General features: G+C 41.2%; 1 protein-coding gene across 21 annotated transcripts in view; it reads left to right on the top strand.

Moving 5' to 3' along the window:
- Positions 1–22,376, top strand: part of FRYL (FRY like transcription coactivator) — a 383,738-nt gene that overhangs the window by 326,781 nt on the left and 34,581 nt on the right. For 13 of the 21 annotated variants that reach the window (XM_030563429.1, XM_030563431.1, XM_030563418.1 and 10 more), the window contains 4 exons: positions 5,942–6,118; positions 8,994–9,197; positions 12,584–12,757; positions 19,055–19,302. In XM_030563429.1, coding sequence (XP_030419289.1) covers positions 5,942–6,118; positions 8,994–9,197; positions 12,584–12,757; positions 19,055–19,302 — 803 coding nt within the window. The remainder of the gene's footprint in view (positions 1–5,941; positions 6,119–8,993; positions 9,198–12,583; positions 12,758–19,054; positions 19,303–22,376) is intronic. The other 8 variants (XM_030563427.1, XM_030563422.1, XM_030563432.1 and 5 more) reach the window with 1 other exon arrangement.

Here is a 22,376-nt window from a genome sequence, read left to right as displayed (position 1 = left end):
CCACTCTGAGGCCCACGCAAAAGGTGGAATTTATCGGGGCGGTCTTGGACGCCACGATGGGCAGGGCCTCGCTGCCTCTGCAACGGTTCCAGACCATGGCGGCGATCGTTCAGCGTTTGCGGTCAGCCCCGTTGACGTCAGTAAGGACATGTCTAACCCTGTTAGGCCACATGGCAGCGTGCACTTTTGTGACCGGCTACGCTCGGCTCCACATGAGGCCTCTCCAGCTGTGGCTTATCAGCCGTTACAGGCCGCAAAGGCAACCTTTAGACATGTTAGTCACAATCCCCCAGAAGGTCTTGGACTCTCTCGGCTGGTGGTTGGACCAGTCCGTGTTATGTGCGGGTCTTCCCTTTCACCCCTCTCAGCCATCGGTATCCCTGACAACGGATGCCTCAGATCTGGGCTGGGGGGCCCACCTGGGGACCCTGCGGACACAGGGCCTGTGGTCCCAGGAGGAGGTGGGGCTCCACATCAACATACGGGAGTTGAGAGCGGTCCGCCTTGCTTGTCAAGCGTTTTGTCATCAGCTTCAGGGTCGTTGTGTCGCCGTGTTTACGGACAACACGACGACGATGTACTATATCAACAAGCAGGGCGGCACCAGGTCCTCCTCCCTGTGCCACGAGGCGATACGTCTCTGGGACTTTTGCGTAGCCCACTCCGTTCACCTCAGGGCTTCCTTCCTCCCTGGAGTACGGAACACTCTGGCAGATCGACTGAGCAGATCCTTCCTGTCGCACGAGTGGTCCCTTCGCCAGGATGTCGCTCTCTCCATTTTCCGGAGGTGGGGTTATCCCCGGGTGGACCTCTTTGCGTCCAGGGGGAACAGGAAGTGCCCAGCATTCTGCTCCTTTCAGGGCAGGGAACCGGGGTCGATAGGGGACGCCTTCCTCATCCGGTGGTCGACCCACCTGTACTATGCATTTCCCCCGTTCCCTCTAGTCCACAAGGTCCTCCTGAAGGTGCGCAGGGACAAGGCGCTCGTGATCATGGTAGCCCCGGCGTGGCCCAGGCAGCACTGGTACACCATGCTGCTGGACTTGGCCATAGCCGACCCAGTTCCCCTGCCCCTTCATCCGGACCTGATTACCCAGGACCACGGGACCCTGTGTCACCCAGACCTGCAGTCGCTGCACCTAGCGGCGTGGCTCCTGCGTGGCTGACTGGCCCAGAGCTGCGATGCTCCACGCCTGTGAGAGAGGTGCTCTTGAGCAGCAGGAAACCGTCCACAAGAGCCACGTATTCAGCGAAATGGAAGCGCTTCTCCTGTTGGTGCGTAGAGAGAAATCTCCGCCCTATGGAAGTTTCGGTTTCCGAAATATTAGACTACGTTTTGTCCCTCAAAGGGCAAGGTCTGGCCTTATCGTCGTTGCGAGTCCACCTAGCTGCTATCTCCACCTTTCACCCGGGTGCGGACGGTCGCTCCGTTTTTTCTCACCCGACGGTGTCGAGATTCCTTAAAGGGCTGGAACGTTTATTCCCTAACGTCCGTCCCCCTGCTCCCACCTGGGATCTTAACCTGGTGTTGTCCCGACTCATGGGGCCCCCCTTTGAGCCGTTAGCTACTTGCTCCCTGCTCTACCTCTCTTGGAAAACTGCCTTTCTAGTGGCTGTCACCTCAGCTAGACGGGTGTCGGAGCTCCGAGCTCTTGTGGTAGACCCCCCATATACGGTCTTCCACAAGGACAAGGTGCAGCTGAGACCACACCCTGCTTTTCTGCCCAAGGTGGTCTCAGCCTTCCATGTCAACCAAGAGATTTTCCTTCCGGTTTTTTTCCCAAAACCTCACTCCTCAGGCAGGGAGCAGCAGCTCCACTCGCTGGATGTCCGTAGGGCTCTCGCGTTCTACATAGACAGGACTAAGCCCTTTCGAAAATCCCCCCAGCTTTTCGTGGCGGTAGCAGATCGTATGAAAGGTTTTCCTATCTCCTCCCAGAGGATATCCTCTTGGGTTACGTCCTGTATCAGGACTTGTTATGACTTGGCCCATGTCCCTGCGGGCCGTGTGACTGCGCATTCTACCAGGGCGCAGGCGTCATCGCTGGCTTTCCTAGCCCGTGTGCCCATCCAGGAAATCTGTCGGGCAGCGACCTGGTCATCGGTCCACACTTTTGCTTCCCACTACGCCCTGGTCCAGCAGTCGAGGGAGGATGCGGCCTTCGGAACTGCGGTGCTCCGGGCCGCGACTTCTCACTCCGACCCCACCGCCTAGGTATGGCTTGGGAGTCACCTAACTGGAATGGATGTGAGCAATCACTCGAAGAAGAAAAGACGGTTACTCACCTTTGTAACTGTTGTTCTTCGAGATGTGTTGCTCACATCCATTCCACACCCGCCCTCCTTCCCCACTGTCGGAGTAGCCGGCAAGAAGGAACTGAGGAGCGGGCGGGCCGGCAGGGGTATATATAGAGCGCCATGGCGGCGCCACTCTAGGGGGCGACCTGCCGGCCCACTGGAGTTGCTAGGGTAAAAAAGTTTCCGACGAACGTGCACGCGCGGCGCGCACACCTAACTGGAATGGATGTGAGCAACACATCTCGAAGAACAACAGTTACAAAGGTGAGTAACCGTCTTTTCAGCTGTGACAATGAGAAGGGCCTCGAGGTTACAGAACTCCAGCATAGTTCTTGATGTTCAACAAAACCATCGAGAACTTGTCGTTTGGTCAGTTTTTGTTTCCTAAGAAAACTGTCAAGACTTCACATTCTTTTAAGGACTACAGATCTACTTTATGGTCTTTCAGTGTTTACGCCCAGGCCATAAGAATGTCATTTTGCAGGTCAGAAAAATCACCAGCAATATTCCTCTCAGCAATACTTTTAATTGTCCTACCCTGCTACGTATAAAGTTTATCTGGAAAAGGACATAAATTAAGTGGAGAAGATCTTCTGGCCCTACTTTTACCCAACCAGCCTGTCCTCCATCTTCAGGGAGGGGTAGCCTATTTGATGTTTATATCGAGAACAGCATACCACTTGTGAATGTTTCAAACCTGTCTCATCAGTCCAGAGACAGTCTGTCTCACTTCTACAGTTCTTGGGAAACAATAACTATGGACAGATGGGTCCTAAACACTGTGAGATTAGGTTACACCATACAATTTCTGTCTATCCCCCCAATTCTACCTTCTTACCTATCCCTTTTCAAGGACTCCTCTCATGAGCCTCATGTTCTGCCTACCATTGTAGAAAGTCCAGAATTTCTGGAGGCAATTGGACAAGACTGTGACTTGCGGGTAGGGGGACGGACCAACTTCAGCCATGCCTGAAGAGGATGATGATGCAGGTTCTTCAGCAGGTTCAGCCTTTGTGTGCTCTGGGAGCTATAGAGGAGGTTCCTCCACTTCATCAGGGAAAAGGATTCTACTCTACTTCCCAATCCACAAAGTCCAAGGTAGAGGGTGAGATGTATTCTCAAACTCTGCAGTCTTAGCAAATACACCAAGTGTATGAGATTCCTCATGGTTACTATTCTTCCCATTTGAAATTACCATGGCTGGTTTGTTGTTCTCGATCTTCAGGATGCCTGTTTCCATATGACGATTTTCCCAGGCTACGGGAAGTTCTTGAGATTCCTTGTTGTCAGTCAATGCTATCAGTATACGTTTTTTCCCTTTGGTCTGTCATCAGCCCCACATGTCTTTACCAAATGCATGATGGCAGTAGCAGCCCATGTCAGAAGGAGGGGAATTCATGTCTTCCTGTACCTATATGATTGGCTAGTGAGAGGCAGATCTAAGGAACAAGTCCTTAGTCATGTCCAGTCACACTGGATCTTTGATCAACTGGGGATAATTTTCAACAAAACAAAGTTGATATTGACTCCATCTAAAAAATCAAGTTCTTTGGCCCCCTTCTAGATTCTCTGAATTCAAAGGTCTTTCTGTCTCTCACAAGCAATTCCATACAATTTGGTGCCTTTATCTGGATCCCCAGTCTCATCCTTTGACCATGGTCTATGTATGCATGAAGTTACTAGGACATGTGGCTGAATGCACTTATGTGATTCAGCATGCAGGACTGCATCATCATCCTCTTCAGGCATGGTTGAAGTTGGTCTGTACCCCTAGCTGCAAGTCCTAGGCTTGTCGAATTGCCTCCTGAGGTTCTGGACTTTCTACAGTGGTGGGCAGAACAGATTGATGTTTGCTAGAGTGTTCCCTTTTCCTGTCCTCCACTGACTAGAACTTTGTTGAATGATTACTCCACACTACTTTGAGGAGCACACGGAAGAACATAAAAGGTTCATGTTTTGGGGTCAGAGCAGGAAGCATCATCTCATATCAACTTACTGGAGTTTTGAGCCATTTACAGTGCATGGTGTGCCTTCCGGGATCAGAAGTTCATATGCTCATCGACAAACCATTGCAGTATATTATATGAACAATCAGTTTGGAGCCCACTTCCATCAGATTTGTCAGGGAGCAATAAAGTTTTGGCACTTTTGCGTCAAGGAAGACATCATACCCTAGCAGCGCACTTACTGGGCTCTCAAACCAATTGACCGACCATCTCAGCAGGACTTTCTTGGACAGTGACAAGTTGTCTCAAAAAAAGCAGCATAGTGAGGTCCATTTTCAGGGAATGGAGCATCCTGTTGATCGACCTATTTGCAACGAAGGACAACACGAAGTGCCATCAGTTTTGTTCCTAAGTGGGACTGAGTCCAAGTTCTCTAATCAATGGTTTCCATCTGAACTGGGGAACATACCTGATGTATGCCTTTTCCGCCATTCCCTCATCTCTCAGGTTATTCTCAAACTGAAGTTGGACTGTGTCAAACTTATACTTACTGCATCAGCTTGGCAAGGCAATGTTGATTCTCCGAAATTCTCAATCTGTATGTTCAGCCTCCCAAATCTCTTCTTCTCCTTTCTGACCTGCTGCCTCAGCACCATGGCAGGTTGTTCATCTGGCACTGAACAATCTGCACTTCATGGTGTACATGGCAGTTCAGAGGATGCTGCTTAATAGTAGAAAAGCATCTATTAGGTCGTTTGATCAGTGTCTAGGGTGACCAGATCACCACACTAAAATAGCGGGACACATTGGGGTGCCATCAGCCCTGCCCACAGTCCACCCCCGCCCCTCCCAGGCATCTCCCCCACTCTGCTCCAGGTCCCGCCCCCTATACTGTTTATGTAGATTCTGAATCTCCCTACCTATCAGAACTGCTTGTGAGTTGCCTGAGTGGAAAACACATCTGCAACCACTCAAAGAAGAAAAGACTATTACTTACCTGTATTGTAACTCTTGTTCTTTGAGATGTCGGTGCAGATATGTATTCCACGTCCTGCACTCTGTCCCCTCTGCGTTGGAATCTCCAGTCTTAGAAGGAGCTGAGAGGGGTTCAGTGTGGCATCACCCTTACATAGCCACAGGAGGGGTTACAAGGACCATAGGTTGCAAGTGCCACCCTGACAGGTACTGCTAAGCAAAGTTCTCTGGCTTTAGTGCACTAGACACATGCACACCTGAGAGAAATGTGTGTCTGCACCCACATCTCAAAGAATAACAGTTGCAATACAGGTAAGTAACCATCTTTTATGGATTCTTCATCACTTAAATCAAAAAGCGGTATCTTTTTAAATTATATGCTCTAGTTTCAGCAGAAGTTATTGAGCTTAATTCAGGAATTACGAGTGAAACACTGTAGCATGTGTTATGCAGGTCAAACTAGATGATAATTGTAGTATCTTCTGGCCTTATATATACATTTAGCTCATGGTTACAGAAATTAAATCCTGGGGATTTCTTCTCCGCTTATTGCATCTCTCCAATTCCCAGTTACTTATATGCATTGCCAGGAGAATTACATATTGTATAGTTTGAGAGTAAAGGCTTCTAATAATACTGTATCTTCCATCTCATAGTCTTCCCTGTATATTATCTCTTAGCATTACATAAGCCATGTTTATTTCCATTATCTATTTCTGTAGGTTGTGTTTTCTTCTAATGAAGACTTGGAAGTTGGGGACCAACAAACTAGCCTTATTTCAACAACAGAAGAGGTAATTCAAGAGGAGGAAATGGCTGTGGAAGATAACAGCAGTGAACAACAGTTTGGAGTTTTTAAAGATTTTGACTTTTTAGATGTAGAGCTGGAAGATGCAGAGGTGAGACCCTGGAATTTCTTTTTTAGAATTGGAATTTCTACTTTAGAATGTTTTAAAAGCTGGGTTATGATGGTACAATATTAAGGATTGGGCAGTAGTTCCAAAACTTCACTGATTTTGAAACCTTGATTACAAATTTTGCAATGTCAGATGCAGCTACCAATTGTCTTTATGAGGGTGGGTTTAACTCCCCTCTTATTCTATAAGAATATGTTTTGTAGCCAGGGAAATAATAATTTTGACAGCATAAGATTTTGTTATTAAAATTCTGAAGCTTTGCCCACTGTGTAAGAATGCTGTCTGCTGCGATGGAAAATTTTGCTGAATGGAATTAAGAATGCATGCAATCTTAGGTACTTATGCATTTCTACGGTTCCCGAATTTCAAGTAGTAAGATAGTATTCCATTTACTATATACTATTGCTATCTCAATGAATTGTCGGACTATCCCACCCTGTCCTCACACAAGATTTATATTGTAAAGCTGCCCTTACCTTTGTCATTCATATTGTATCTGATTTGGTGCATTTGTTTTCTCTTTTCACATTTTTCATTCTGTTAAAGTAATGAAATTGGGTAATAAAAGGTTTAAAAGTTAACAGTAATATTAATTATTATTGTTTGTTTATTTTTTATATTGTGGTAGAGCCTCTAGACCCCAACTGTGGATCATGGTCCCTTTGTGTTAGGCATTGTATGCACACATCATAATTTAAAGGTCTTAAACTGACTCCCAAAACAGGGAGTGAGAGTGAAAAAAAGAAATCATTACTCTTTGTAATTCACCTTGTTACATCTGGTTATTATAGTACCTACAAAATATTAAATTAATAATAGGAGAACCTTGGAAGGTTTTTAGATTCAGATGAGCACAAAAAAGCCTAGATATTTATCTGAACTTTGAGATGCTCTCTCTTTCCATCTCTGTTTTCTCCGTCCCTCTTTGCAGGCTCCTGAATTCTTTTCCCTTCCCCGGAGGCCACCAGTGCCTTACATCTCTCCCCTCTGCTGATTCTCATGTTCCCAGGGCAAATTACTTATCCAGTACATGTGTACCCACACACACCAGCCAGGTCTCTTGTATTCTGTGACCTTCCCTTTTGTCCTATATCTGATCACCTAAATTAACCGAGAATAAGTGAACAGTTGAGAAGAGGTAGATTCAAAAGCATAATACCCAATAGAAAAGTGGACACAACTGCTGGTCCTTCAATTTTAACATCTGAAAAACAGAAGGATTTGTGGGCAGCATGCATATTGCTTTTCCTGAATTTCAAATATGGTTCAATGTCAATTTTAATAACAGATCAGGCTGAGATACAGCCAATTCTTATTCTAGCTCAACCAGTTCACCCATCCCTATGTCAAATTGTGCACTGCCCATTACCAATGTATGATATGGAGAGTTAATCAACAAAACACAATTTTTTTAGATTTAGGACATCACTTTTATATGTGACATAATGGAAATATAGTAATTTATATTAGAATTTATATTAAAATATACTGCGTGCTTTTTTGCTAATACTTAAATGTTAGTAATATTAACAGTCTGAGGAAAAAATAGATTAGTTTAAGGATGTTTTCAGTGCTTTAATCCCTAGCTCTTCATTTACGTTTGCATGCAAATACTCTGTCCATTTCTCTGGAGCAAACAAAATCACTGAAAAAAGTTGGAAAATATACATGTTGGCATACTAGTAACATTTTGGATCTCCATGAGAGACAACCAGTTGCTGGAGTAACTTTGGAATTGGTATTTTCAAGTTTGAGAAGACTAGACCTGTGGGCTGGTTGAGAGAACTATTTTTAAGGAATCTTATTGGCTATATCATTGATGGATTGATTAAAGACTCCAGAAGAAGCCAAAGATCTTACCTGTCCACTTAGAATGGAAAAATGGTGACTAAAGTATACATTTCACTCAAGGTACAAAACCACACACCATCCTTCATATCTCAATTGGAAAATGAGAAAAAGGGAGGATCCATACGTTGATGTTCAGGATCCTCTTCATAAATATTGAAATTGAATAGTACTTAATATCTTTCAGAATGTCTAGTTAAAAATATGTCAGAGTTTTCCTCCAATATGAATATAATTATGACTTCATATGTTTTGTCAACTGAATGTGGACAGTTAAAGTCAATTTAAGATTTCATCTGTGTTGAAGTTCAAGGATTTCATTCACTGCTTGTTTAAACAGTTGTTTTACATGTTACACCAAGGAAAATGTACCATAGACATGTTGTTTTAAGTGTTTTGTCTCATAACTTTTTCATAACCAATTTTACACACAAAAAAAGTTAAAAATTTTTAGCTTTTTTGACTAAAGCTTTTTCCAGAGCTTGAATCAGTCTTCTACAGTTGGCAACTCATACATAATAGAACCTTTCCCCCTGGTTATAGAGTATCTTAAGTGTTTGTCCTCGTTTTTTCTAATTATGTGTGTTTTCCTTTTTGCTAACCAGGAGCTGCAGGTAAGTTGCAGCCTGGTGCAGTGGCTTGTTTAATCTGTTGTTAGTGGTGTGTTAGTCTGTGCTTTGTAGTCAGTTACATGTAATATTGGTACAGATATGATTATAGACATCATATTTAGTGAGATCCCAGTACAAGTTATCCAAGAGAAATTTGAGACTCATACTTCATTTTATGCGAATTGCAGATCATTTGCCATGTATCTTAATCCTGTTAAGTAAAAACATCACTTAATGCATTTAAAATTACAATAAAATTAAAGGGCTGATTGAAACTCTGTTCACAGTGCTTTCAGTATTCCTGTGTCTTCTGTGTTGTCTTGGTGTGATCACTTCATTATTATATATTTGAGATATCTAGCATAAACTTCCTTTTCATTTTTTATATTTTTTTACAGGGTGAAAGTATGGACAACTTCAACTGGGGAGTCCGTAGGCGCTCACTCGACAGTATTGACAAGGGAGACACACCATCCCTTCAAGAATGTCAGTATTCTGGTAGCACGCCCAGCTTGAACTTGACCAATCAGGAGGATACTGATGAGTCCTCAGAAGAGGAAGCAGCACTGACTGCAAGTCAGATATTATCCCGATCACAGATGGTAAGTCATTCTTCTGTGAAAAGAATCAGTTTATAACCCAAGTTTATTTAAGCTTTAGTATAATGGTTCTGTCAACGGATCTTTTCAGAGAACATTTTTCATGCCATTGTTATAAAAACTGACAGCTGGAAACTTAAGTCTTCACCCGAATCTTTTAGAGGCAAATGCTGCTCACACCTTCCACCCATAGTTGCAGAAAGCCTTGGATGCAACTGCACTAGTGTAGTTCAGCTTCTGGGGAGGCATTTCTGAAGCCTGTGAAGTGAGTTCACAATCTCAGCTCAGCAAAAAGGCTCTTCTATTAGCAGTAGATACATTACTGTTGAGGTTCCAGTGCCGTGTTCTTTCTTCCATCAATGCTCATTAAATATGTAGTACAATTTTTTAAAATATTATAAAGATTATTCTGGTTTAAATATAAGATCTATGTTTTTGTAGGTTTTGACAAAAGAAAGCTTGAATTCCTAATTTGCAAGCTGAAATAATTGAAATGCAAAAATAAATAAATAAATAGAACAGCAGCAAGTCTTAGTGTTCCATCTTTCAAATTGCTAATCTGTTCCATTCTCATTCATTATGTACTATATAAAGTAGACTAATGCAATACTACTTCCTGTTTATGTCTCATTTGTATAAATTAGCACAGGATTAAATTAAATTTTCTCCAGTACAGCTATTTGCTGGTCTAAATATTCATACTAGAGAAACCTATGATGATATTCTAGATGTTTTTGTAATGTGAAAACACAAACATTGGTTATCAATAGTAGTTTTTCTTGTAGAAAAGAATGATCTTCCTGTTATGGTCTTCTTCCCTTGCAGTTAGGTGTTGATATACCACCTAAGATAACTTGTCATTTTTAAATTTTGAAAATAGGTTAAGAAGTAAAATATACCTTTGGAGATAGGATAACGTAAGGAATTTGTAATGAGATATAAATCCTTCTCCCTCTTGTTCTCCAAATTCCAAGGTCTTGGTACAGTTTTGGGAACAGGTATCCACATCACAAAAACTGCCATCATAATTGGCACTAAATTTTCATCCTTAGCAGAGAAATAAAGGATTGAGTGAGTGTGGAATCAAAACAACTTTATTCGTTCTTTTAATAAAATTACAATAATTTTATTCCAAGTAAACATTTAAGTATTAGAAGATTGCTCATTATTACAAAAAATTGTCTTCTGTACCCCTCCCCAAATAAAAAAACACGACTAAATGGATATTGTATACATCAGGGTAGGCAACTTATGGCATGCGTGCCAAAGACGGCACGCGAGCTGATTTTCAGTGGCACTCACAGTGCCTGGGTCCTGGCCACAGGTCCGGGGGAGCTCTACATTTTAATTTAATTTTAAATGATACTTCTTAAACATTTTAAAAACCTTATTTACTTTACATACAACAATAGTTTAGTTATATATTATAGACTTATAGAAAGAGGCCTTTTAAAAACGTTAAAATGTATTACTAGCGAAACTTTAAATTAAAGTGAATAAATGAAGACTTGGCACACCACTTCTGAAAGGTTGCCGACCCCTGGTATACATAAAATGATAGCACAGAAATCATCACTTTACCATCAGGTATGTTTAAAAAAACAAACCAAAAAAAAAACCAACCTGCAAAAAGAGCCAGAAACCAAACAATGCTATTTATAGGTAGCAAAGAATTATCTAAATTATCCTGATTAGCACCTCATTTAAATTAGCTTTTTTTGGCCTCATTATGTTAATAGGACTTTGCCATCACTGTAGCTGAGGTGAAAGAAAAGGCTTGGGGTTTTTTTAAATCTTCAGAAAACTTCTATTTCACCAGAAACAACACACAAGCTTAGATTAGGGATCGGCAACCTTTGGCAAGTGGCTTAGATAATGAAAAGAATTCCAGAGATAATGTCCATATTTTTCTAATATGATCTTGGGTTAGTTCTGCAGATACCAGGAAAAACTTAAACTTTTATTTTAAGACAGCATATTACCCTATATTCTTCATATAGAATATGTCTACACTGCACTTAAACACCTCCAGCCGGCTCGTATCAGCTGGTTCAGGCTGCAGGGCTATAAAATTGTGGTGTAGACATTCAGGCGTGGGCTGGAGCCTGACATCTGGTACCTGAGTGGGACTTGGGGTCCCAGAGTCTTGGCGCCAGCCTGGGTCCAAATGTCTACACCCCAATTTTACAGCCTCACAAGCTGAGCCGCACAACCCAAGTCAGGTGACACAGTCCAGCCACGGGTGTTTAACTGCAGTGTAAGCATACCCATGGTATGCATAATATATTCTAGGTCCTATGGTATTGGCAGAGTGCCTGTGACCTTTCTGTTTAACATAGATGAAGTGATATAGCTGAAGGACATATAAGAGGTATATGAAATATATTTAGACCGTGTAGTGGGGAACAAATTTGCCAAGAAATATCAAATAAATCGACCCTTTAATAAAGATTCTGGAACATGTGATGCCCTTATATTAGTATCACCAATTAAACCAAATCCAACTTTAGATTAATAAAATTTAGTTTATTTGGATTGCTGCAAAAATTGCTCTTAGTGTAATTATTAGAATTTTATTAATAGTCTGTGTCTAGCTAGTTAGACTGCCTCAAAAGCAATACCAGGGGTTGGGAAGAGAGAGAGAACCTACTCCTTACATCACTTGGGTGTTACAGTGACATTGACTTGAAAAAATCTTCTGTACTATCATCGTCCTTAATTATCATCCTCCTTTTAGAAGACCTATTCAAAAAGAGGAAATAGATACCCTGTTACTGTACAAAAATGGAAATTAGAAATTATAGACTAAAAAAAGAAACAAATCCTTGGAGGTAGTCATAGGTGAGGCACGTTTATGCAAAAGCTTGCACTATCACTGCCCATGCCAAAGAATTTCAATCTGGCATCTTTCAGAAGCACAAAAAAGTCTTTATTAACAAAATAGAGAACATTTTCCGTGTACCAAAAATTACTTTAAACTCCCTTTGAAGGAAAGTTAAATGTTGCAGACATGCACATAATGGTTTGAGTACTTTATTAATACACCTCTGCCCAGATATAACGCTGTCCTCGGGAGCCAAAAAATCTTACCACATTATAGATGAAACCGCATTATATCAAACTTGCTGTGATCCACCAGAGTGTGCAGCCCCGTCCCCCCTGGAGCACTGCTTTACCGCATTATATCCAAATTCGTGTTATATCGGGTCATGATATATTGGGGTAGAGGTGTATATGATTTCTTTTTGCGATGTGCAGATATACATTAATATTTACTTGGTTGAAGCAAACTATGTCCAAAGAAACTTCAGTTAATTTCTTGTTGTCTTTAGCGTATATGGTTCCAGTCAACCACTGAAATATTTCACATATTTTTTTTTCTCTCTTAGTTAAACAGTGATTCTGCCATAGATGAAACAATATCAGATCATGCAAGTTCATTATTGCAGTCTCAAGACTCCACTAGCAGTATGGGAACAGAAGAGGTGCTTCAAATCAGAGCTGAGACCCCAAGTCTGGAGGCTTCACCTCTAGATAACTCTAGCAACCAGCTGCCTGAGGTGGTGAGAAATGTGGGCTGGTGCATGACTGATTTGGGCTCTTTCTAGCACTGCATAGCAGCTTTTGCTTTCTTTTCAACAGAATTTTCGTCTGTTAAACTGATTATTTGATTTATCTTCAATATTTTTAACCTGTTGGGCTTTCTTATTGAATATAAAATGTCTCCTGGGAATGAAAATCTCTTATGATGGACTCAGGAAATTTACCACAGGTTAAAAATATTCTTGAAGTGCTATTAATGAGCATTTTGTGGTGAAGAATAACAATAGGCTTGTGTGAAAGATGCTTTTCCTGGGTATGGTGAAAATCTTTCTGTAGCACTATTTTCTTCTAAAAACCTTTTGCTTTTTTGCTTTCCTTGGGTTTATGTGATTTGGTGCTATGGATTGGGATTAAAACCTCAGGCCAGCTGTGTTAGTAGTTGGTTCAATCAAATAAGCCTTTAAAATGATCTCAGAATTCTAGTGGTATTTTTTTTGGAAAGGCCTGTGTGGAGTAAGCCAGATTCCAGCTAATAGCCTCCCAGAAATCTGTGAGTATTTTAGTTTCCTGGTTGATTTTAAGATGTTTTAAAAAATCATTTGAATAGTTTTAAAATAACAAAATTAATTTTAAAACAAAACTAGTTCAGTTGCTACTGTTTCTACAATACCTAGTATTTTTAGATGAAAACTTCTTATATGGTGGTTTTATTTGACTGGAAAGTGAACTTGACTTGTTTTAGGTTGCCTTTTGTAATTTCTAGGTCTAGTAAAGATACCAGGTTAATTTTCAATTCCATTATGTTTAGAAACGCACTGGATTATTCATTGCTTGTTTAAAACACAAAACCAAATTCTGTCAGCTCTTATGGAACACTAAACTCTCCTAATACAGTATTTGGTTAAATGGGAGTGTGGGGGCTATACATTCTTGGAGAAGTACTAACCTCTCCACCATACCATGCTAGACGTGGGACAGTGGGGCACCATAGTGAAGGAAAGTAAATCCTGGCTCAGTGGATCTGCCTCTTCCTGAAACAAGGTTCACCAGAGCAGGGACCTCTACTTCCTTGCTCTCCATTTCTGGTCCAGTCTCAGTTGCAGCTTATGTTTCTTTTTCTTACTTTTTTCTTTAGCCCTTCCTATCCCCTTTACTTTTGTTTACTGTGTTCTTCTCACCACCCACAACACTTGGTTAAAAGACATATACTGTAACCACTTGAAAACCCCTACCAAAAGAAATATCCTTTTATTCAAGTCTAAAACTATTTCTTATAAAAACCCTGAACGGATACACGGAGTGTAAACTGAGTTGTAAGATAACTTCAGCAATCTTGCACTGCCCAGTGGAAAGCAGGACATCACAGCTGCTTGGTTGGATGAGCTTTCCCTTCATTGGTGGAGAGATCAGTTAGGTGAACAGCTTGTATTGCTGTTATAGATGAAGGTTTATGACTAATTCCCAGTCCAGCATATTAATGCCCCTGTTTTTCAAGTGGATCCATGCAGGTAGATACTCACCCATGTGCGCCCCATTGAGGCCAGTGGGGCTCCTTGGGAGTCCAAAGTCCACCCACGATGAGCCAGTTGTAGGTCTGGAGCCTAAAACTTTATCACAGCTTGTTTAATTTATATCATTTGTGCCAGTCCTGATAGAAAATAAAATGGAAATATTGGAATTCATACGTAAGAGTCCCTCTCAGCAGCCAGTGATTTGGTACTAGTAAGACATAATTTAAAATGCCACATTTGTGTTTCAAAGTCATATAAATTCATCTAAAGGAAACCTGTCAACTGCTCCATTGCTTTCTTTATGATCATTTAATCTGACCTCTGTCTCAAATCTTGATTTAAAGACTTCAAATTACAGAAAATCCAACATTTACTCCAGTTCAAACCAGCAAGTGACCTGTGCCCTGTGATGCAAGAGAAGGCAAAAAAAAAAAAAACCCCAGGAAAATTCCATCCCAACCCCAAAGATGGCAGTCCTTAGACCCTGAGCATGTGGGCTCAGTCCATCATTTTAGACACCCGGGAAAGAATTTTTAGTAATAACTTCGAGCCATCTCCATCTAGTGTCCCATCACTAGCTGTTAGAAATATTTGTTTCTAGTCGTGGATGGACCGTGTGCCATTGTGACAATCTCAACATACCATCCCCTCCATAAACTTATCAAACTCATTCTTGAAACAAATTAGGTTTTTTTGCCCCACTCCCCCCACTCCCCATGGAAAGCTGTTCCAGAACTTCGCTCCTCTGATGGTTGGAAACCTTCATTTAATTTAATGCCTAAATTTATTGATGGCTAGTTTATATCCATTTGTTCTTGTGCCAGGATTGGCCCTTAAACTAGATAACTCTTCTCCCTCCCTAGTGTTCATCCCGCTGATGTATTTATAGAGAGCGATCATCGCTCCCCTGAGCATTCATTTTGTTAGGCTAAGCAAGATAAGATCCTTAAATCTCCTCTTCTAATTTAAGTTCTCCATTCCTCTGATCATCCTAGTAGCCCTTCTCTGCACCTGTTCCAGTTTGAATTCATCTTTCTTAAACATGGGAAACCAGAATTGCACACAGTATTCCAAATGAAATCATTGTATAATGATGATAACGCTTACCTATCTCTACTGGCAATACTTCGCTTGATATGCATCCTAGGATTGCATTAGTCTTTTTATGGCTGCATGATATTGGCATTTCATAGTCGTCCTGTGATCTACCAGTATACCCAGTTCTTGCTCCTCCTCTTTCACTTCCAACTGATACGCCCCCAGCTTATAGCAAAAATTCTTGTTGTAAGTCCCCAAGTGCATGACTTTGCAATTTGCACTATTAAATTTCATCCTATTTCTGTTATACTGGCTTTCAAGGTCATCCAAATCCTTGTATAACATTCTGGTCCTCCTACATATTGGCAATGTCTCCCAGCTGTGTGTCATCTGCAAATTTTGTTAGCACACTCCCATTTTTCATGCCCAGGGCAGTAATGAAAATGTTAAATAAAATTGGGCCCAACATCAATTCTTGAGAAACTCCACTAGTAACTTCCCTCCATCTGACAGTTCACCTTTTGGCATAACCTGTTGCAGTCTTCCCTGTAATGAGTTTGTTATCCATCTTCACCAATTTAATAATTTCTCATGTGGATCTGCACTGAAATCCAAGTAGATTAGACCTACATTCCTTTGTCTAGAAAATCGGTTATCTTCTCAAAGAGATCAAGTTGGTCTGATCTACTTTTTATACAACAATGTTGTATTTTATCCCAATTACCATTTTCCTCTATGTCCTTAACTACTGTCCTTCAAAATTTGTTCTAAAACCTTGCATATAATTGAGGTCAAACTAATAGGTCTGTATTCATTTATGGCAATGTATACATTTAGGTGTTGGGCCATATCTAGACTGTCTTTAAGCTCCACCCCTCCTCAGTGTTTAGTGGTCCCTCTTCTTCTTTCCTGGCTTTATTTTTATTTATATGGCTAAAGAATCTTTTAGAATAGGTTTTACTTTCCTTTGGAAGGTCCAACTCTGCCTGGCTTTTGACAGTTCTCGCTTTTTCTCTACATTTTTTTACCTCAAAGAGGTAGTTTTCCTTGTATCTCCCCACCCTCCCTTAATCTCCTCTTTTCCAAACTAAACGTACCCAGTTCCTTTCACCCTTGCTCATATGACTTGAATTCCATCCCTTTGATCATCGTTAGACTAAGGGGGGAGCCTCTCACTAGGACATTTTTCTCTTTTTGAGATGTAATGAATATACACAGGTTAAAATTAGCGGAGAAAAAGATTTCTAACAAAGTTTCCAGGCAAATTATGAATATTTTTAATAATGGAAAATTCAGAAACAACTGAATTCTCTGAAGACTCTGACACAGATTTAAAACTAAAACAATTGAAAAAATGTTAAATACAATAAAATAAAAATTGCAAGATTTCACGGCATTCAGTTTTTATTTCTCTTTCTAGATCGGAGAGAATAGCTGTGTGTTCTGAACCTTATTGTTTCATTCATGCACATTAGGTTATTTCCCAATAACAGTATGTCAGTCTTGTAGTGAGAACAGGGAATTTCCATTCCTAATGGTATCTTCCTTACGAAAACAAATACCTAACCATAAAGCAAGTTCTTAGGGAAGGATACAGCATCAGTCTGCATCACCACTGGCATTGCAGATTCATTAAGATTTCTGATGAATTATGCCATTTCACAGATGTTCCGTATGCCCTTCTACTATATACAGCTTAACTGAAAGCATTTCTCTATTAAGGAGTCTAGAAAATTTCAGCCTTAAACATATGGAGAAGACACATTAGCACATATTAGCACAGACAGCAATATTCAGAAGAACAATAGCACACATTTGACTGTTCCTTTTTTTATCTAGAGAATACTTACCTTATTAACGATCTCTCTCCATTATAGAATCCTGTGGCACCTTATAGACTAACAGACATTTTGGAGCATGAGCTTTCATGGGTTGTCCACTACATGCATCTGAGGAAGTGGGTATTCACCCACGAAAGCTCATGCTTCAAAACGTCTGTTAGTCTATAAGGTGCCACAGGATTCTTTGCTGCTTTTACAGATCCAAACTAACATGGCTACCCCTCTGATACTTCTCTCCATTATGTTCTTTGTAGATCTGGACTCACCCTTTGACCTTGATTTGAAAAAATCTGTACTAGAAATGGGCCACTGTTTAGACCTACATTGTTTTTTCTTTAAAATGTCTGGCATGCCCATGGACATTAGCTATTTGGTTGGAAAAAATAGCTATTTTATATGATAGAACCCCAGATTTAATGTCTAAAAGAGGTATTTCAGGAGTGGTGTCGTTAGCCAGCTGTCATAAGGAACAGAGTACTATCACAGCCTAGCGTATCACTGTCAAGGTCTAATAGCTTCAGGACAAAGTAAATGATGATGTACTGCTATTCAGGGATGGAGTGTCCAGTCTTTAATATGTGTTCAGTTAGTTTATAGTGAAAGGAAATTTGGGATTGATGGAAGCCATAACAGAGAGAGAGAGACAGAGAGAATGTGTGTGTGTACACAGTAGAAATTCTCTGAAATAGCTTGAGAGCAATCCTGTGTGTCCCAGTGTATGAGACATAACATCACCATGAGAGTGCTAATCTACATAGGAAATTGCCTCCTGAGAACAACAATTATAAGGAAGTTGATTTTTATTGTGGAAATAAAATTTAATGAATATTTCGGGTGTTTGGGCTCATTCATAAATTAGCTAAGTTCAAAACCCATCATCTGTTTAATATAGTGATGTTAATGTTGTAGTGTTTTACAATGGAAAAAAGTACAGGACATTCTAATGTATATCAGAATGATTTACTCATGATAGTCTGTGATGTAGTATATAGCTTTAATTGGTCAGAGTTAAAAATGAGAGTTCTAGCAATAACTCCAGTTTATTAAGACAAATTATGCAAAATCTGTTTCCCACAGTGGTTTCTTCCATTCTGCCAGTTATTTATGATGGGGAACTGTTTGAGGAGAGAGAATGGGAAGGGAAGAGTTTTTTCATAGTGGTTGTGGAAATAGGAGTTTGATGCTATAGGCAATCATGAGCCAATGATTTTTGATCTGTTCACTCAAAAGTTAAGCTTTGAAGGTTTTGATCATATTAGTTTTGTCTAGAAAAAATATTTAAAGTATTTGCACACATTTTCATGAGAGGGCTTTCTTGTAACATCATTAGTTGACATTAGTGGAAAAATTACATTTGCTATACACGACAAATGGCATTTTAGGGCTGGTCCAGACTAGGGGGGGGAAATTGATCTTAGATACGCAACTTCAGCTACGTGAATAACGTAGCTGAAGTCGAATATCTAAGATCGGATTACTCACCCGTCCAGACGGCGCGGGATCGATGTCCACGGCTCTCCATGTCGATTCCGGAACTCCGTTCGGGATGATGGAGTTCCGGAATCGATATAAGCGCGCTTGGAGATCGATATATCGTGTCTAGATTAGACGCGATATATCGATCCCCGAGCAATCAATTTTAACCCGCCGATACGGCGGGTAGTCTGGATGTACCCAGAGAAAGAAAAATTGAGGAGTATTCTAACCAGAAGTTGGAAAACATTAAAAAGGAAGATTCTTTATGACCGAACCATAACTAAAGGTGTATAATTCACTATATGAAGAATCCACATATCTGAATACTTAAAATAAAACTGGGTGATGTAAACATACTTTTGTTTTTAAGTACTGACTCCTGTAGCTTAAGAGAAGTTGATATACATCGGTTCTTTCTGTAAGAGCAATGAAAAATATACTTGCTTTGCAGGATGGCAGTTCAGCTGTCAAGGATGAACAGGTTAGCATTGCTGGTGAAGACACTGGATCATATGTATTACAAGAACAAGAATCTCTGATCTGTCAGGAACCTCTAGAGTTGGAAATTCCTGAAATGCCAAAACTGCCAGCTCCTGAGAGCTGTTCTGAATCTGTATGTGAAGAAGATGTCACTCTTGCTTTGAAAGAGCTAGATGAGAGATGTGAAGAAGAAGAAGCTGACTTCTCTGGATTATCTAGGTAAGAGTACACTTTATTTTAACTGCAGAAATAATGTACCACTTGCATATTCTGGCTTCCATATTAGTCAAGTAAAGCAATCCTTTTTCTGGTTGAATATCTCATACTTATGATCAGAAATCTTCTAACAGTACACATTTTTAAAATAAAAACATCAAATAAATGTTTGATTCATTCTTCAAGTTACTCCCAACGTGGATCCCACTTATGGGTGTCTGTGTACCCTAGAACAAGAGTTAGTAGCATTTTCACTAGTAGTATCTGTCCCTGCCCCCTTTATGCCCAAATTCCACTCAGTTCTTTCTAACCACTTTAGACAGTGAGTCAGAACAAAATTGTGTCCTTTTTGTAGTTTTTGTTACTTAGTAGAGTAGAAGTTAATAATTAATTTGTTTATAGTTGTTGTTACTGTTTTATTTAGCCATTGGCAGAAGAGAGAGAGAGAGAAGATTGGGGCAGGTTTAGTTATGTCAGAGCCTAGATCTGTCGGGGGAAAGGCTTCTCTTTTCTTTATTTTTTTCTTATGGAAAAATCCAAGAGCATTATATCAGCCTCGGAGTAGAGACTGAGCACAGAGACTTCTTGTTCGTAACTCATGAGCTCAGGAGCAGTAAAGAAACTGAAAGAGACTAAAAAAAAAACAAATCCATCATCTTAGTCAGGAATCCCTGTTGTCCAAGGACTGGCATCTTAAATGCCAAGTCGATGAAGTAAGAGGATTGGCTTCTCAATGGAGTCATTTGCTGCTGGGATGGGGAAGAAGTGGAACCAAAACCCTCAGTTCTGCACCATAATAAAGAGCCAGCACGGAGATCTTCTTTGATAACAAGGGCTCAAGGACACAGGAATGCAAAGATGTGTTTATTACAGCCCACCAAGGCACCAGATTTACCAGCACTGCCCGTCACAGCACTGCAATGCTCAGCATTGTCTACTATGCACCACCTTTCTTGGTACCATGGTCACAAGTATACCCCAATGTGGGGCATCAGGTCTTGGGGGAATCAAAGTAAAATATAGTAGTCCAAGTAGCCTAGCCTCCTGGTTCACCACAGCTGCCTTGGCCCCCAGGGTCAGTGCAGTCACCCTTCAGTACATGGTAGCGTGGCCCAGTGGCTAAGGTCAATGGGGCAGTCCTGTTGTGTGGCCCTAAGGAACCGGTGTTTCCACAATCAGTCTAGCTCACCTGGTAGCTCAGTCCATATCCCTGTGCCACTTCCTACCCTTTCATTCAAGATTGGTAATCTTATGACCTCTGCTGTCTCTTCCATTGACGGCGATTGGCTGTGGGTCGATTGGAGCCTCAGCCCAGCTGGCTTCTGGGTCCTGGAGCTCTGGCAGTCTCCATGCAGGAGCCTGTAACACACATCTTCTCTTGTCTGTGGCCAGCCCAGGCTGAACTTAGCTACTCCTTTTTATACTGTGGTTCCAGCTGGTGCATACCCAGCAAGGGTGAAGGGGCGTGGCTTCCTCGGCCTACAGAGTGTGGTTAACCCCTGTTGAACCAGGGCGCGATAGGTACACACTGTCACAACCGTCATTATTAATTAAATCCTGCTTGCTACTGGCACTGGTCCAAGCCTCTGAAGATTCTTCAATGCAAAGGGAGACAGCAACAGCAACCTCAGCAGAAGTTTCTCTTCCAAACTTTTTCTCATCTCTAAGAGGTTCTTTTGTTTCCTCACCAAATCTCAGAGTAACTCTAACACCTGACTCGCCAATTCTGGGAGTCTTCCCCATTGTCAGTACTAGCCAGATCCCCTTCCTAGAAAGAAAAAAGGGTTCCTGTGATGAAAATTTATCTGAGAAAACATGGCAGTATGATTAAGGATGTGAACTCCATTCAGATCTTGCAATCACATATTATATGATTCCAATATTAGAGGTTTCTGCATCCAAAGTCTCTAATTCCTCCTCAGACTCTGACAAAAGAGCCCTTCCGAAGAGGAAAGTATGTCAACAAAAGGAAAATATCATCAGGGCGGGATATAGGAAGAAACCTCCTGCTAACCTAAGGATTTAAATCCTCAGTATACTCCTTGGCTTCCTCAAAATTGGTCAGATGTTTCTTTGCCATCTGATCAGCAACCATGGTCATATCAGCCATCCTAGGCCATAATATCCACATTTTCAAGGACAAGTTTCCCCACAATACATGTGGTCTACATGTAAATCACCTGTTGCAAATTCTTGTAAATCTTATCATTTTGCTCATTAAGTTCAAGAGACAAGAGGAACAACAAGATACGAATGATGAAGAAATACCTGTTCATCAAGAAGATCCTTTTGATCATCTACATTGTTCTTCCTTGCTTGATGAAGGCATTTCACATGTTGTACCCATTGATGATTTTAAACCTTTCAAGAAATATTAGAATGTATGGGAACAACACTGGAAGTTCCATTGGAGATAGTTCAGGAAAAAGCATATAAGTAGTTTGATATTTTACAACCAGGGGTGGCTCTAGGCATTTTGCTGCCCCGAGCACGGCAGGCTGCCCTCAGCGTCTTGCCTGCGGGAGGTCCGCTGAAACAGTGGGACCAGCGGACCCTCCGTAGGCAAGCCACCGAGGGCAGCCTGCCTGCCGCCCTCGCAGCACCGGCAGAGCGTCCCCCGCGGTTTGCCACGCCAAGCACGCGCTTGGCGTTCTGGGTCCTGGAGCCCCCCATGTTTACAACTAACATCCCAAAGTAGAGTGACACTACAGATTAATGAAGGGATTTTAGATCCAGCAAAGGATCTTTGGACTACCCACTTTGATTGCAGCTAGATCAAAGTGTGCTGATTGTAAATATCAATTACTGCCCAAAGATTTTAAGTATTTTTATACTCATCTGGCTCCATCCTCACAGGTTGTTGCTACTGCCAAGGAGAAATCGGAACAGTCAGGGAAATCCACTCCCGAGGAGAAAGAACCCAAGATACTTGATCCTGTTTACAGATCAAGATAGCAAATTAACAGGCTATGCTATCTAAATATTGTTATTGCCAATCCAATAGACTGTCAGTTTTTAAGAACATGTTACCTTCAGAATTTAGAGACAAATTTAAATCACTCTCTGAAGAAGACCAA

The sequence above is a fragment of the Gopherus evgoodei genome, chromosome 5 (genome assembly GCF_007399415.2).
Source record: "Gopherus evgoodei ecotype Sinaloan lineage chromosome 5, rGopEvg1_v1.p, whole genome shotgun sequence".
Lineage (NCBI taxonomy): Eukaryota > Metazoa > Chordata > Testudines > Testudinidae > Gopherus > Gopherus evgoodei.
Note: the sequence above shows the minus strand (reverse complement) of the source record. Positions and strands in the feature narration are given on the sequence as shown.